Source organism: Lagopus muta, chromosome 1 (assembly GCF_023343835.1).
Source record: "Lagopus muta isolate bLagMut1 chromosome 1, bLagMut1 primary, whole genome shotgun sequence".
NCBI classification, from domain to species: Eukaryota; Metazoa; Chordata; class Aves; order Galliformes; family Phasianidae; genus Lagopus; species Lagopus muta.
Genome location: NC_064433.1, coordinates 84,730,169 through 84,744,781, shown reverse-complemented (window position 1 = coordinate 84,744,781; position 14,613 = coordinate 84,730,169). Strand labels below are relative to the sequence as shown.

Here is a 14,613-nt window from a genome sequence, read left to right as displayed (position 1 = left end):
TCTGCTGTGCTGAAACAGCTGATGGAAAAATGACACAATCTCACAGTTTTGACAAAATATACTTAGGCAAATTACAATAATTCACACATGGAAAGAGCTGTTTATTACCAGGCACCAAGACATACTGAGCGTCCAGCAGGACAGCAGATCACACCAAGCAAATTACCAGGGCTCCATGAGAGATGGGAAGAGTGGGAAATAAAAAAGGAGCCGCTGCTGCAGCTGAATGAATAAACCCTGTAGCAAACAGGAGGCCAGGATGTCCTGGTGCTCAGATCATCAGCACTCAGGGCAAACCCAAACTCACTTTGGAAAACATTAACAGGGCTTCTGAGGTGTTTGCCTCACAACCATGCCACTGTTTCTGTTTTCAGCACTTTTTTCTTCCTTCATAGTGCTACATGTGCCTATTGCTCTCTTCAAATATCTGAAAGGTGATTGCAGCAAGAGCAGGGCTGGTCTCTTCTCACTGGTGACAGGTGACAGGATGAGGGGAAATGGCCTCAAGTTGTACCAGGGGAGGTTTAGGTTGTATATCAGGAAAAACTTCTTTACAGAAGGGATTGTTAAGCACTGGAATAGGCTTCCCAGGGAGGTGGTTGAGTCACCATCCCTGGATGTGTTTAAAAATCATCTGGATGTGGTGCTCAGGGACATGATTTAGTGGTGAGTTGATAGAGTTAGGGTAGTACAGTTAGGTTGTAGTTGGACTTGATGATCTTTAAGGTCTTTCCAACCTGAGAAATTCTATGATTCTATGATTCTGATTCTATGTCTTCACTTCTATTCATTTTCCTTCCCACTTGCTAGGAAATTTTTGCTATGTGATGACAAGCACTACCTGAGCATGACATGGGACCAGGGACAGCTTCTCCATATCATGAGCTGAATTCTGCAGGGTAAGTGGAGATAGGAACGTCAGTTTTCCCTTGCTATTGATAAGTGTGCTGAGTTGACATAGTCACATGAATACACAACAGATACACAGTTCCAGTATTGCATATTTAATGATTTCCATGAGAGATTCAGTCAATAACTTTAAAAAGAAGCAGTTACACGGCCGTGGTTACCTGGTCTAAAGTGAGGTGTCCCTGCCTATAGCAGGGGGTTGGAACTAGATCATCTTCGAGATCATGTTCACCAAGTGGAGGCTGTGCTTGACCAACCTGGTGCCCTTCCATGATGTTGTCACATGCTGGGTGGATGGGGGGAGAGCAGTAGATGTAGTGTACCTTGATTTTAGAAAGGCGTTTGATATTGTCTCCCACGACATCCTTATAACAAAGCTGAGGAAGTGTGGGATAGACGAGTGGACAATGAGGTGGGTTGAGAACTGGCTGACTGGCAGAGCGCAGAGGATCGTCATTGGTGCTGCAGAGTCTGACTGGAGGCCTGTAATCAGTGGTGTTCCTCAGGGGTCTGTGCTGGGTCCGGTCTTGTTCAACATCTTCATCAGTGACCTTAATGAGGGGATAGTGGCCACCCTCAGCAAGTTTGCTGATGATACGAAGTTGGGAGGATTGGCTGACACACCTGAAGGCTGTGCTGCCATTCAGCGAGACCTGGACAGGCTGGAGAGCTGGGCAGTAAGAAACTCGATGAGGTTCAACAAAAGCAAGTGTCTTGCATCTAGGGAGGAATAATTGCATGCACCAATACAGGCTGGGGGATGAGCTGCTGGAGAAGAGCTCTGCAGAGAGGGACCTGGGTGTCCTGGTGGATGACAGGTTGGCCATGAGCCAGCAGTGTGCCCTTGTGGCCAGAAAGGCCAATGGCATTCTGGGGTGCATTAAAAAGAGAGTGGCCAGCAGGTTGAGGGAGGTGATCCTCCCCCTCTACTCTGCCCTGGTAAGGCCTCATCTGCAGTACTGTGTTCAGTACAAAGAAGACAGGGATCTCTTGGAAAGAGTCCAGTGGAGGGCCACAAAAATGGTGAAGGGCCTGGAGCATCTCCCCTATGAAGAAAGGCTGAGTGAACTGGGTCTGTTTAGCCTTGAGAGAACACGACTGAGAGGGGATCTACTCCAGGTTTATAAATATCTAAGGTGTGGAGCCATAGTGGTGAGGCCAATCTCTTTTCAGTGGTACGTGGAGACAGGACAAGGGGAAATGGACATAAGCTGCAGCATATTCCACATATATATTCCACACGAATGTGCACAAGAACTTCTTTATGGTGAAGGTAACGGAGCACTGGAACAGGCTGCCCAGGGAGGTGGTGGAGTCTCCTTCTCTGGAGATGTTCAAGACCTGCCTGGATGCCTACCTGTGCGACCTGCTGTAGGGAACCTGCTTTGGCAGGGGGGTTGGACTCGATGATCTCTGGAGGTCCCTTCCAACCCCTACGATTCTGTGATTCTGTGTGATTCTGTCCCTTCCAACCCGTACCATTCTACGGTTCTGCGATTCTAGGACCGCGCTGCAGCATCTGGGGTCCTCCTAGCCGGCAGGCGGCGCTGTGGGCCGAATAGACCGGAAGTGCTCTCCCGCCCCGCGCTCTCCCGGCCTCCCCGCGTGTCCGGTGACCCCGTCCCTCCCCTCCCACAGGCGGCTGTGTGGGCGAGTCATGGCCGCCTCGAAGCCCGTGGAGGCGCCGGGCGGCGGCGGCTCCGGCACGGGTCTGTCCCGCTGGCAGCTTGCTTTGGTGCTGGGGGCGCCCATCCTGCTGGGCGCCGGCGCTGTCTACCTGTGGGGGCGGCGAGCGGCCCGCCGCGGCGGGAAGGGCGCGAGCGAGCGAAAGACCCCAGAAGGGCGGGCCAGCCCCGGCCCCTATGGCGGCGGCGCGCAGCCCGATGGGCCCGGCCACGAGGAGATGGTGAGCGCGTGCCGCGGCCGTTGGCGCGGCCACTCCCCCGGCACGGCCGTTGGGGTGGGGGGAGGGGACAGGCGTCGTGCCTAACGGCCGGGCCAGGGTTAGCCTTCGTAGAAATGCTGTCGAAGCTTGCGTTTATCCCACCGTGAGTGACTTTGCTGAGGGTTTTCAGGCAAAACTCCCCAGCAGTTGAAGGGCGATTTCAGAATCGAAGTCAGAATCAGATGCGCGGTTCCCTTGTATACCTGTCTGTGGGAGATATTTCTGCCGTTGCTTCCCGTGACTGTATCCGCAGTCACAAGTGTACTGTGACACTCGTGTCGTGCTGCTGGGAAGTTGCAACTGGTAAACACACCTGCAGTGTTACATCTGGCAGCCTGCTTGAGTGGGAGAGCAATCAGTGCTCTTGTTTTAGTTGTGCTGAAGTTCTTGTTGGCGTACAGCAGCTAGTTTTAAACTCGGCTGACTGGAGCTAGCTTAGAGCCACGCTGCCATTGTTAAGTAAATCCCATTAAGGTATTCCTACGTCTTTTTTTTTTTTTTTTTTCCTTTCATTTTTATAAAGGACCTAGATAATCTGTCCTGGTCTGTGTGTAGTGAGAAAGCTGTTTAGGAGGTATGAGAAGGTAATTTTTAACCCTTAACACTTCAGTGATAAAGGTTAATGTTCTGTGAGCGATGGACCGGCAGTGAGGGGAACACAAAGGAGTGGTGGAGAAGGTGACAGCTTCACAGATAGGCCATGATAGAACTGCAGTGAGCTATAAAACCTTTGCTGGACCTGGAGGCAGTCATTTGGGTATAATGATTTGTTCTGAGCCAGCGATGCACAGAGGACTACTTTGTTGTAGTAGGCTGCAAACAACATCTGGTGCTCCTGTGACTGTTTACTACAGGTGAGCTCCAGTTTTTAGGCTATCTGTGCACTTTGTTCAGTAGCAGTGATTTTTTCTGTTAGTGTACGTTAGCTCTGCATTACTTGATTGTATTTCTGGATTTCAGTGTATACTGTCAAGTAGTTTGTAGTCATTCCGTTGTTGAATGTGAAACAAGAAATATCTTTTGTAAACAGCTTTTTTTTGGTTTGAAACATTGAGTGTCTGCCTCTTTCAAATTGCTCCCCAAAATAACTTGCTGTTGGACTCTGTGCATCTAACAGTAAGTATATGGTTGAATGGTATGACCCAGAGTTACTTGATGAGTGTCATTGTGTAGTGCAACAAAATGATGAACATTACTTAGGAAAGCAGAAGAAGGTGGTATCAGATTTGCCTGATTACATATGACAGTGGACTAGCTGGTCTAAATACAGCTGCTGCAGAGCAATTCATGTGGCAGCTGCTTCTCTGTGTGTGCATGGAAAGGGTTGCCTTCGTGTTCATCATGTCCAAAGATATGATGTCGTGTAAATGTCATGTTTCCACACGTTTTATTAGTTATAGATACTACTGGTAGGACTCTTGATTCAAAATACAATCTTTGCAGATGCTTTACTTATTAACTACCTGCTCTGCATTGTATTGGTCTACCTTTCTCATAAGTTGGGATAAGTCAGATTTTGAATACAGATCTGTATGGTGATTAAGCATCAGTAATTCATTTCACAGCTTAAACACAAGTGGAAAGTCCTTTAGAAAAGACATTGGTTGGTAATGGATGGGCTACCAAGAGATGTGTAACTGTTTGTCTGGTAACTGTTCTTTTACTTATGTATGCTACTTAGGACTTAGATTATTTCTTTTTTTCCTTGAGAATTTATTTAAATCAGCTTCTGCATTCATTTGTTGTTCCATTTGCTGTTTCTGAAGACACAACCTCAATTTATTATTTTTTTTTCTGTTCTTTAAAAGTATCTAAAGTCTTCTTTGTTCTTTATTTCCACTTATTACTATTTTGCATGCAGTTGAAGCTTTTGTTTTACCTGCTGCAGAAGCCTCGCATTTTTCTCCAGGTTGTGTCTGTGCTACAGGAGCCTCCTGGCATAGATGTAGTGGCCGACTGTGACTGGCGTCGTGTTGGCAGAAGCCATTAGCACAGGTGCTATATTGGGAAAAGCTCCAAGAGTCTTGACATTGCTTCTTTTATAAGCTTAGCTCCTCAACCAGTACAGTGAGCTGGTATTCTTTTACCAGTTAAGCATTGATGATGAAAATGTATCTGTGGATGTTCAAATAAAGGTCAGAAAACCATATTGCATCTGTTCGTTACCAGTGTTGTCATTATGGCTCATAGTTTGGATGGAACGTGTTTTAACTACTCAGTGACAGTAATTGCTTTTTAGATGCTCCACTTTGTGGGGAATATTGGCGTAACTTAAAATTGTTGCATTGGTTCATAGTCAGTTGATTTGTGTTCTTTACTTACTCTGTGGTAACTTCTTATCAAGTTTGTCCTCCTTATATGAGACGAATGAGAGGAATCAGTGGGTAATGTGTTGGATGCTTCAGTATTTTTTTCTACTTAAGTTGAAATCGTTTCTTTAACAAATCTGTAACAGACCATATCTCACCCATTCACTATTTCATCAAGTTTGAGGCTAACCCTTTGCTTGATGTGCCAGGAAGTATTGAGCAGTTCTGTCTGTTCTGTGGCAATGTCTTTCACAGACAAAGCTGCTTCAGTCCACAGCTGGACTTTGCTGTCAAGCACATTTTTGCTCAGTGTTTTCCTCTGAGCAGGGTATGCTTACTAGAGTGCAGTGCTGGGTGAATGTGACCAAGCTCATTGGCTTGTGTGATGCCACGTACCAGGATCAACAGCCAGCAAGCATGGCTTCTTTCCAGAATCTATTTTAATAGCATTTGCTGAATGTTACCTGTCTCACTGCTGAAATGTTAAATCACTGTATAAAAGGATTTTGCCTTTGTCTAGATGTATTTGTTTTGGTACTCATTTTGAATTAATTTAAGCAAAAAGTGTAAGAAGTCATGTCTGTTGTATTATCCACCTGTTGTGTAACAGATCTTATCAACCTACTGTGAGTTCAGTGTTTCATGTCAGCTGTAGGAGACAGGTGTAGAAAACCTAAATGCGTGTGTAATAGCGGTGGAACAATTGCTGGACTCCTGGCAGCTCAGGCAGCTCTCTTATTCATGGTAGGCATGGATGGCGCTCATTTAAAAGGAAGGTGACAGATGAAGAGCATTGACCACTTGTGCTGTAAGTTTGAACTTGATTGTAACACATCCTAGTTAGAGCTCTGAATTTGTAGCTTATATTTATGGAATACTTATTCTCCCATTGTTTTTATTGCTAAGGAAAGTTTTGAAACCATTTATGCTTGGTTAAAACCTTTCAGTGTGGTTCTGAGATAAGACTTGAAGTGAACATTAGTCAAAAAAAAAAAAAAAAGGGAGGAAAGATGGATATTGAGTAGTAGTGAAAACAATACTTTTTTGGTGCCTGATCTTATCAAGAGGGCCCTCTTGCTTGGAGAGGAAGAAAGAGTTGTGTACCACAGTTTCTTTCGAAGCTGATGAATTGAGATGGATGGCTGGAGTATTAGTTCCCCTTCTCTGTGTTGTCTGTTAGCAAAGGGCTCATACAAATCATGCAGATCCTTTTCAGTCAAAAGAAAATACTGAAACACGCCACTGGTGTTCCTTTTTGTAAACTCCTGCCATCATTGCTGGCAGCAAATTTCTCATCCTGCTTTAAAAAATGACATCCCTCAAACCCAACCAACTTGTAATTCATTTGTATCAGCATTGCTGGAGGTTGCTGTGCTTTCTTCATGCAGCTGCCTGCCTTTTGCTGTGAAGTGGCTGCTGTTTGCATGGCAGTTTCTGAACAGTTTGTGAGGAGAGCACATTTGCTGAGGTCAGAGTAATAGTTAACAGACGTTGGCCCATGCTGCCTGGTCTTTAGAAAACTAGGAATTTGCTTATTTGGTTAGCTAGATAACTGATCGCTTCTCAAATACACAAGTGTCCTCTGGCTTGAAGTCTAGGTTTTAAGACTTGTAGTGAACAGTTGCTAAAAGCAGTCCTAAATACAGAGATGTGGTTGGGTTTTTTCCTTTCCGAGTTGCATACAAATTCTGAAACGTTGTCAAGATATGAAAAAAAGCATTTATTTTTACCGAGTTATATTTTGCTCATTTTATTGAGTATTTTGTAACATAACTATTATAGAGACACGTAAATGATGGGTGTCAGGAGTGTGTATTAAACAGCAGAGTAAACTGTGACGCATGTCAAAAAATCACCCAGCTTTTGGCTGTAATGGAAAATCCATACTTCGTTTTGGTGTGCCTGTGTCAAACATCTGTATGACAACCCAGTCCAGGTCTTAAAAAAAATAATAGTAAGAAAAATTGTACTCTAGAGGAGATGTGTTAGTGAAAGTTACTGTAATGCTGCCTTTATGTTGGCACCTGTGGTCCTATGGCTCTGCGGTGAGAACACCCAGGAAAGTCGTACATTCTGTGTCTGCAGTGTGAGTGTCAACCTGAGATCTCCTTGCTGTTATAATAGTATTAATGCCCTGAAAGTGTATCTTCTGTCTTTTGATGGGACAGAGTGCCACTGGTGAGAATGAAATAAAATTCCCTTCTTGTGAAGTTGGGAGTAGAAAGAAGCCTTGTGGTTTATAAGCTCCGGGGCTTTGAGACGTAAATGCGCCATTTTTGTTATTTCTATTGCACACTCTGTATACGGTTTGTATGGGATTTGTTTTTCATGGGTACGGGATGGTAAACAACTGTTTTTTGTATAAATCCCTATCAGATAGATGTATTCATGATACAGAGCTGTATCAGCCCGAGTGTAACATGGCAGCCATTTGAGAATGGTACATTGTGAGTGTAGAGAGAGCTATAGCAGAATAATGTGACAAAGCTTGCAGAGATGTGACCATTCATGAGTTAGGAATCTTGCTTGCTTCAGGCAGTACAAGAAAAAAGTTCATTTCCTTCTTGCATGGGCATTATTAATGGCTTTATTACATGGCAGTATGTTATGTTCTCTGACTTGGTCCCTTCCACCCCCAAATTACTTGCCTCATGTAATGCATGAGGCAGTGAGTGATCACTGAATTGTCTTTTCCTTGTAGCTCATTGTATATTATTTGGCTCTACTGCTATTAATCACGCCTTGTTCTGGTAACAGCTACTGCTTTTGAAGGTTTTCCCTTTGGCATCTTGCCCATATTCTCCAGTGCCCCAGTCCCTGTCGCATACACTTAAGCTTTTCTGAAGGCTTGATGATTTCCAGGAGCCAGCAGAGCACCCCAGAACTAGATTTCTTGCTGCGGGATACGGGTCAGAGCACTGGAGCAGCCATTGCACCTGGCTGTTATGCAGCTGTCATTTGTGGTGTGTCCCATGGCAATGGCAGCACAGTGCAGGGCAGTCAAAGTGCGTGGGATGGAGCAGATGGAGCAGGCAGCCTGCGATGCAGGTTAGGGTGGTACATCCCTGGGCTAAGGGATTTGGCAGCGACCACAAGTTAGCAATTTATCAGTCTTAAGAAGTTTTGATATAGGGGACAGAGGTCTGAATGTTACAACATGGCTTACTTGTCCTGGATGTTTTTCTGTTTGATACTGGGTGACTTGGAACAGCAATTAATTGTGTAGGTTATTTCACAAGGATATTTCCATTGTAGAAATACAGAAGAAAAAAAATCAAGCTGACTTCTGTACTTTTAAATTTGTCTGTTTCATGTATTAGTTGTATGAGAAGCAGGAGTTGAGGGAAAAAGCCATACTTAGAACATACTTGAAGTAAATGTAACCTTCCCTTCAGATTTAGGTCTAATTTTTTAAGTAACAATTAATCAAAAATACAATTTTTTGGTTCCTGTAGAAGAATTTGCACTCCAATTCTAGTTTGTGTATCCACGCAGTTGAAAACAATGAGTGGAAAGGGTTGCAGTTAATCATCTCTTACCAACTGGAATTTAAATCACTAAAATAAAAACTTAGCTGTGCAGATTATTTTGTTCTGTGAGCAGTGGAGATGGCACAGATGGCATTCCTGTAAGCCTAGTGACTGGTGAGGCGTTACTGAAGAGCTTTGCTGGCAGTAGGGATATTTAAAAAATACTCTTCCTTATACGGTTTCATTGGTAAGTCTCTCCCCAGGAGAATGCCTGTAGAATATTTCTGTAATATCTGAACACTTGTTTTTGTTTTTTTTTTTTTATTGGAACTTAAGGCTGGCACCCACTGTCTGATGTTTCTCATGCCATGGTTGAAAACCAGGCTTTAGAAGAGGCCTATACTGCAACTCCTAGCCTTCCCTTCAAGTTTCCAGTTTTAAAAATCGTTTAGATGCTAAAAACGGTCAGACTGGCATCAAATAAGCAGACATCAGGGCAAATGGGCTGATGAAAAGATGCTTTGAAGTGTATGTGACAGCAGTCTGAGTGTGGTTGGTGATGCTGGCAGAGAATGAGAGGCACAATGAGAGACAAGTATGGTCAGAGAAGGATGACGTTTATGGTTGTCAGCAGGCCCAAGGTGATCTATTCAGCAAGTGAGAACTAGCGAATCCTGCAGCTGTTATTTAAGGCATTACTGTCCCCAGTTTTGTACACTTTCCCTCCTCAGAGGGGTTGATCAAATGGCATGTGTGTTCAAACCTCTGTTTGTTTCAGTCTGGTAGGCCAGTCTGATGTGACCCACTGTGTTTATTGTGGAAGGTAGGCTGGGGAAGTCTAGATAAGCACTAGGATCTTCTGCAGCTCTGTGTGTCTTGAATATGAGTCATAGGCCTTTGATGAAAGCCCTTTTTACATCTCGTTCATCGTAAGCTGTGTTTATGATAACCAGTTTGGGAGTTACATGCACAGGTTTCCTCACAAACACAGGTGATCAACGGGCAGCGCACAACGTAGAGATTCATTTAGCAAGGTCACAGGCTGGGTAGCGCAGAGTTTTCCATCATCTGCTAAGAATGACAGAACCGTGATGGTTCAGCACTTTCTATTAGCGGATGGATGAGCAGGTTGTGTAAGGCTGTGAAGTTCATTAGCCCAGTGGAAGGGAGACAAAGCAGTTGAGTTTTTCCAGAAAGTGTTTTTCTTAGTTCGTGTTCTACTGAGTCAACTCTGATCTCATGGGCTGTATGTATTTCAGTAGCAAACTTTTCCTATTTGAATTGCTTTGAGGGCTTTGTGGTCTTCACACACTTGTCTTTGGAGAAGTATCTCTCAATTTCAACAAGAAATCTCATTGGTTCTTCTGATCACCAGCCACAGTAGATTAAAACTTGTCCCTTTGTAGTGAATCTTCTAGCAGCTTGTCTGCTATTTTATATGGTTGCACCTGAAGTTGTTTTTTTTGTTCCCAATGAAATGGAAGGGAGGTTTTCAGAAGTCCAGGCTATAATTTGACACAGACCTCCATTGTATGTTTTTGAAGATGGGCCCTTAAACACCTTGCTTGTGAGGATCAAAGCTTTTCTTACTCAAACTGACCAATCACTTTGTTTTTCCTTCTCTTTTTTTCAGAGCCCTCTTGATAGAGCCCAAGCAGCCAAGAACAAAGGAAACAAATATTTTAAAGCTGGAAGATATGAGCAAGCCATTCAGTGTTATACTGAGGCTATCAGCCTGTGCCCTCCTGAGAGAAATCTTGATCTTTCTACCTTCTACCAAAATAGAGCTGCTGCCTATGAACAGCTGGTAAGAAAGTAGTGAATTATGTTTATTCTAAAAAGTTGAATTTTAAATTATGTATACTTTCACTTTTGTCCACTGAAAGATCCCAGGTGGTGATATGGGCTGCATTCACAGCAAGATGCCATTGCTTGCAGCTGTTTTTGTCTTGTTTGTCGTGCTATTCCACATACAACTCAAATAATGTTCTGTTAACTAGAGTCTGTCTTAGGTGATTCTTAAGTACCCCTCTCTTATAAGACAGGGTTTTAATTTCTTACCCTCTGGAATAACTTTCTTGTTTACTTGTTAGTTTTGTTTCTCTTTACAAGACCATTACTTTAACTATTGAGTGAAAGGCCTAATATTTCAGAGGATGCCACTTCAAAAATGAAATATCACAGAGCATCTACGAAAGCCCAAGCTCTAAACTTTGCACACGTGGAAGTAATTACTTGGTAGCTGTGCATATGTGATATTAGTTTTTAGAAATCAACTAACATGTGTTTTTCATTATGATATCAGTAGATTTGCTTCTAAGGTCAAGTTGGTAAGCTGTATAAAGGAACGGAAAAATTGGCTTTATGTAGTCTGGAGTATCAAGTTAGAAACTGAATGATTTAAGAAAAGAAGGCTTGAACAGACTTTTTGGCAGGATCTGAGGCTATAGAACAAGGGGAAATGGCTTCAGGCTCAGGGAGGCTAGATTTAGGTCAGATAAAAGGGAAAAATCTTTTACAGTGGGGGGTGATGAGGCATTGAAACAAGTTGCCTAGTCTTGTGGTAGATGCCCCATCCATGGAGACTTTCAAGGCGAGGCTGGATCAGGCCCTGAACAACCTGATGTAGCTGTGGTGTCCCTGCTCAGTGCAGGGGAGTTGGACTAGACGGCCTGCAGAGGTCCCTTCCAACTCTTAAGGACTCATTAATTCTGTGATAGAGGATGGATAAAATTGTTTCTTTTTTAATGAAGTACCATTTATAATACTAATTCACGCCATAATTAATGGCTGACTAAAAAATGTACGTGGTTCTTTTTCAATTATTAGAAAAGCCTCTTTTGATCATTAATTTTGAATCGTAGAATGGTTTGGTTTGGAAGGGACCTTTAAGATCACCTAGTTCCAACCCCCTGCTATAGGCAGGAACACCTCCCTTTAGACCAGTTTGCTTGAAGTCCCACCCAGCCTGGCCTTGAATGCTTCCAGGGAGGGGGCATTCATAACCTCACAGAAGATAAATGCATTTTTAGTTTTTAATAGTCATAGCCGGTTCTGCTCCTACATATGAATTTCTCATTCCTTTGTAGTAAGTGTAGTGAATTGCAATATCAAATCAAAAACTAACAAACAAACGAAAACAAAAAATGAGTGAAAAAGACACCCCAAAACTATCAGTTTTAGTACTTTGTTAAACTTGTTTGTTGATTTTCATTGTGTCTTCACCCTTTTTCTTCTGTTGTATGTGTACCAGTCTTTCAGTTCCAATGTTACTTCCTGCGAGTATCTGCATCTTCTCCCATATGCTTTGTACAAAAACTGTCTGGTTTCATTTTTCTGTAGGAATTGCTTTTCTGTTTTGTGGCTCTTCTGGTGCAGGTGGCTTCCAGTGGCTCCTGACAGTTTCTTACTGAGAAACTTGCAGAAATAGAAGCCAGCAGGTAGAACCAGAGCCCTGGGAACTGCAGCTACTGTTAGGTGGGCATGACCCTCGAGTTGGTAGCAGAAAGCTTACATCATGCAGCTCAGTAGGGCTTCTTTCATCGTGTTTTTCTGCCCACAGCAAAAATGGACAGAAGTGGCACAAGATTGTACAAAGGCTGTGGAGCTTAATCCTAAATATGTGAAAGCTCTCTTCAGACGTGCAAAGGCTCATGAGAAGCTAGACAATAAGAAGGAATGCTTAGAAGGTGAGTGTCTCTTGATACGTGTACTTAATAGTGCTCAGGCACTTTGGAGATGATTAAACTTACATAATTATTATTATTTTTTAACTTCTTGTAACTACAGTAACCCCTAAATATTTTTAAATGCCATTTATAGTTATAACAGATACATTTTCTTCTCTTTTGAGAAGAAACATTTTACTGTTTTTCAAGTTTAGATCTGAAATAACTGCTGCAAAATAGATCTTACTGTAGCCACATCGGGTATTCTTTGTCCAGGAAGCTCCCTATCTATTGAAACAGAACTCATACAATATGTTGGGTATTTAACACAGGCAACAATCATTCTAATTCTGCATGGTAACAAAGTTTCTTGCTTTTAGAAAGAAAGTTCCAAAAACAAGGTGTTTTCACAGATGGAGGTGCTTAGTCAGAGACCAGTGTTACAGCCCTTTAAATGCGCGTGGCAGGTGTAAAAGAGAAAACAGTTTCAGTACCATTTTTTTTCCTGATACAGAGGAGGCAGATTGGAATAGATTAGAATAAAAATCGTTTTTTTTATGTTAATGATGTGTATTTGGCAGAATCTGCTGTGTTAAACTCTTGCAATGCTGTTCTCCTGATGCAAGATTAAAAGGCAAATGAATTTTCAGCTAAGCCAAGTACTGTACTAACATCAATGACCTTACAGAGTTGGAATAAACAGGTTATAAAAGCCCTAAGAATGGGCTGCTGTTCTGATAGTATGACTCTTAATCTGTTAGAAGCAGCAATGATTGTAATAATTACATTCAGTGCTTGATTTTTAGCTTGCAATTTGCTATGCATCTATTGAATACTTTTTTTTTAATCTGCCAACCATATATGGGCAATATGGTCTTTGGAAATAGAGTATGTTTGTGTAATGGAAGGAAGCAGAAACAAAACAACCTGCCACCACTGGTAAAAACCCCTCTCCACTGATCCATGGTAGTCTGGGAAGATGTTGATGCCTCACTCAGGCCTGGGCACTAGTTTACAGCTTGCCTATATTGGGCAAAGCGTCTCTGCTGGGCACTTAAAGTGGCAGAGTATGGTATTACTGCATATGCTATGATTGTGCTGTGTTTTTCCAGGGGCTCTTGCATTTCTTGTCCATGCCCAAGTTACAGGGAGTTGTGCTGCATAGCAGTGTAGTATTACAGAAGTTAGACATAAACTCCAAGGTAGGACACTTGCTTTTCAAGTTTATTCAAACGAGACAGGGTTTGAATTTCAAGTCCAAACTCTGCTCATCTTCACTTAATAACCTTATTCATGGGATATTATATCTGAGGCCTCTGATAAACCTCTTTTGTTGATTTTGTTCTTCATGTATTTCCATTAATGGAACAGCACTGTAACTAGAAAATAAATAGAAAGTATCAATAGTAGCATTGCATTAATTAGAAGAAATAAGGATAATGTACCATGAGAGTGCATTTAACACTGCAAAGCATTATTCAGGCATCAGTGGGTTAACATTTTCAAAGGCTCTGAGTGAATGAAAGTGATAGGAGTTAACACTTCCAATGTGCTAGCAAGATACATCTTTTAAAGTTGCTTCTTTCCCAAGGCACAGAGGTAGGCAGAAAAAGATGGAAATATAATATGGGAAGATTTCTTGAAAGCTGAGAAAGGAGTGAGACATGAACAAAAAGTGAGGTTTAAAAGCAGAAATTTATGTAGAGAATTATGACCAATTCCAGATGACAAACCACTTTGGTTCTTTTAATATGCACAGGTTGTTAACTTAATTACTATTCTTAACATTTCAAAATGTTGAAAGCCCCTGCTAGATGTATGAATTTTTACTATTTGTCTGTGTGTGAAGTCATAAAGATTAAAAATAGTAAAAATGATAATTTCCTTCATTTGCTGTTATTATAGGACATGTGTTAGTTTGAGAATAACTCACTGTACTTGTGGCACATTTTAGTGCTTAGTAATTATCACAATTGGTTGATAATCTCAATTTCTGTGTTATTTCCTAGATGTCACTGCAGTCTGCATTTTAGAAGCCTTCCAAAACCAGCAGAGTATGTTATTAGCTGATAAAGTTCTCAAACTCCTTGGAAAAGAAAAGGCCAAAGAGAAATACAAGGTAAGGCTTGTGATGCTGCTGACAAATGCTAATTTCACTTGACTGTTGAAACAGCATTTGTTGATATTCTGGTGACTGTTGTAAGTTTGTCAGTGTCTTCACAAGACTAGTATATCACCGTTGTTTTATGTTGGGATCTGATCAAACAATTTGAAACCTTTGTAATAAGAAGGGCCTATTTCTAGCAGTCAAA

The 14,613-nt window shown here is 42.2% G+C and overlaps 1 protein-coding gene across 1 annotated transcript in view; it reads left to right on the top strand.

Moving 5' to 3' along the window:
* Positions 1-2,511: 2,511 nt before the first annotated feature.
* The window catches only part of TOMM70 (translocase of outer mitochondrial membrane 70), a 24,852-nt gene continuing 12,750 nt past the window's right edge, over positions 2,512-14,613 (top strand). Inside the window, exons 1-4 of the mRNA XM_048944553.1 lie at positions 2,512-2,815; positions 10,267-10,440; positions 12,196-12,322; positions 14,311-14,420. Of these exons, the coding sequence (XP_048800510.1) occupies positions 2,567-2,815; positions 10,267-10,440; positions 12,196-12,322; positions 14,311-14,420 (660 nt within the window). The 5' untranslated portion in view covers positions 2,512-2,566. The remainder of the gene's footprint in view (positions 2,816-10,266; positions 10,441-12,195; positions 12,323-14,310; positions 14,421-14,613) is intronic.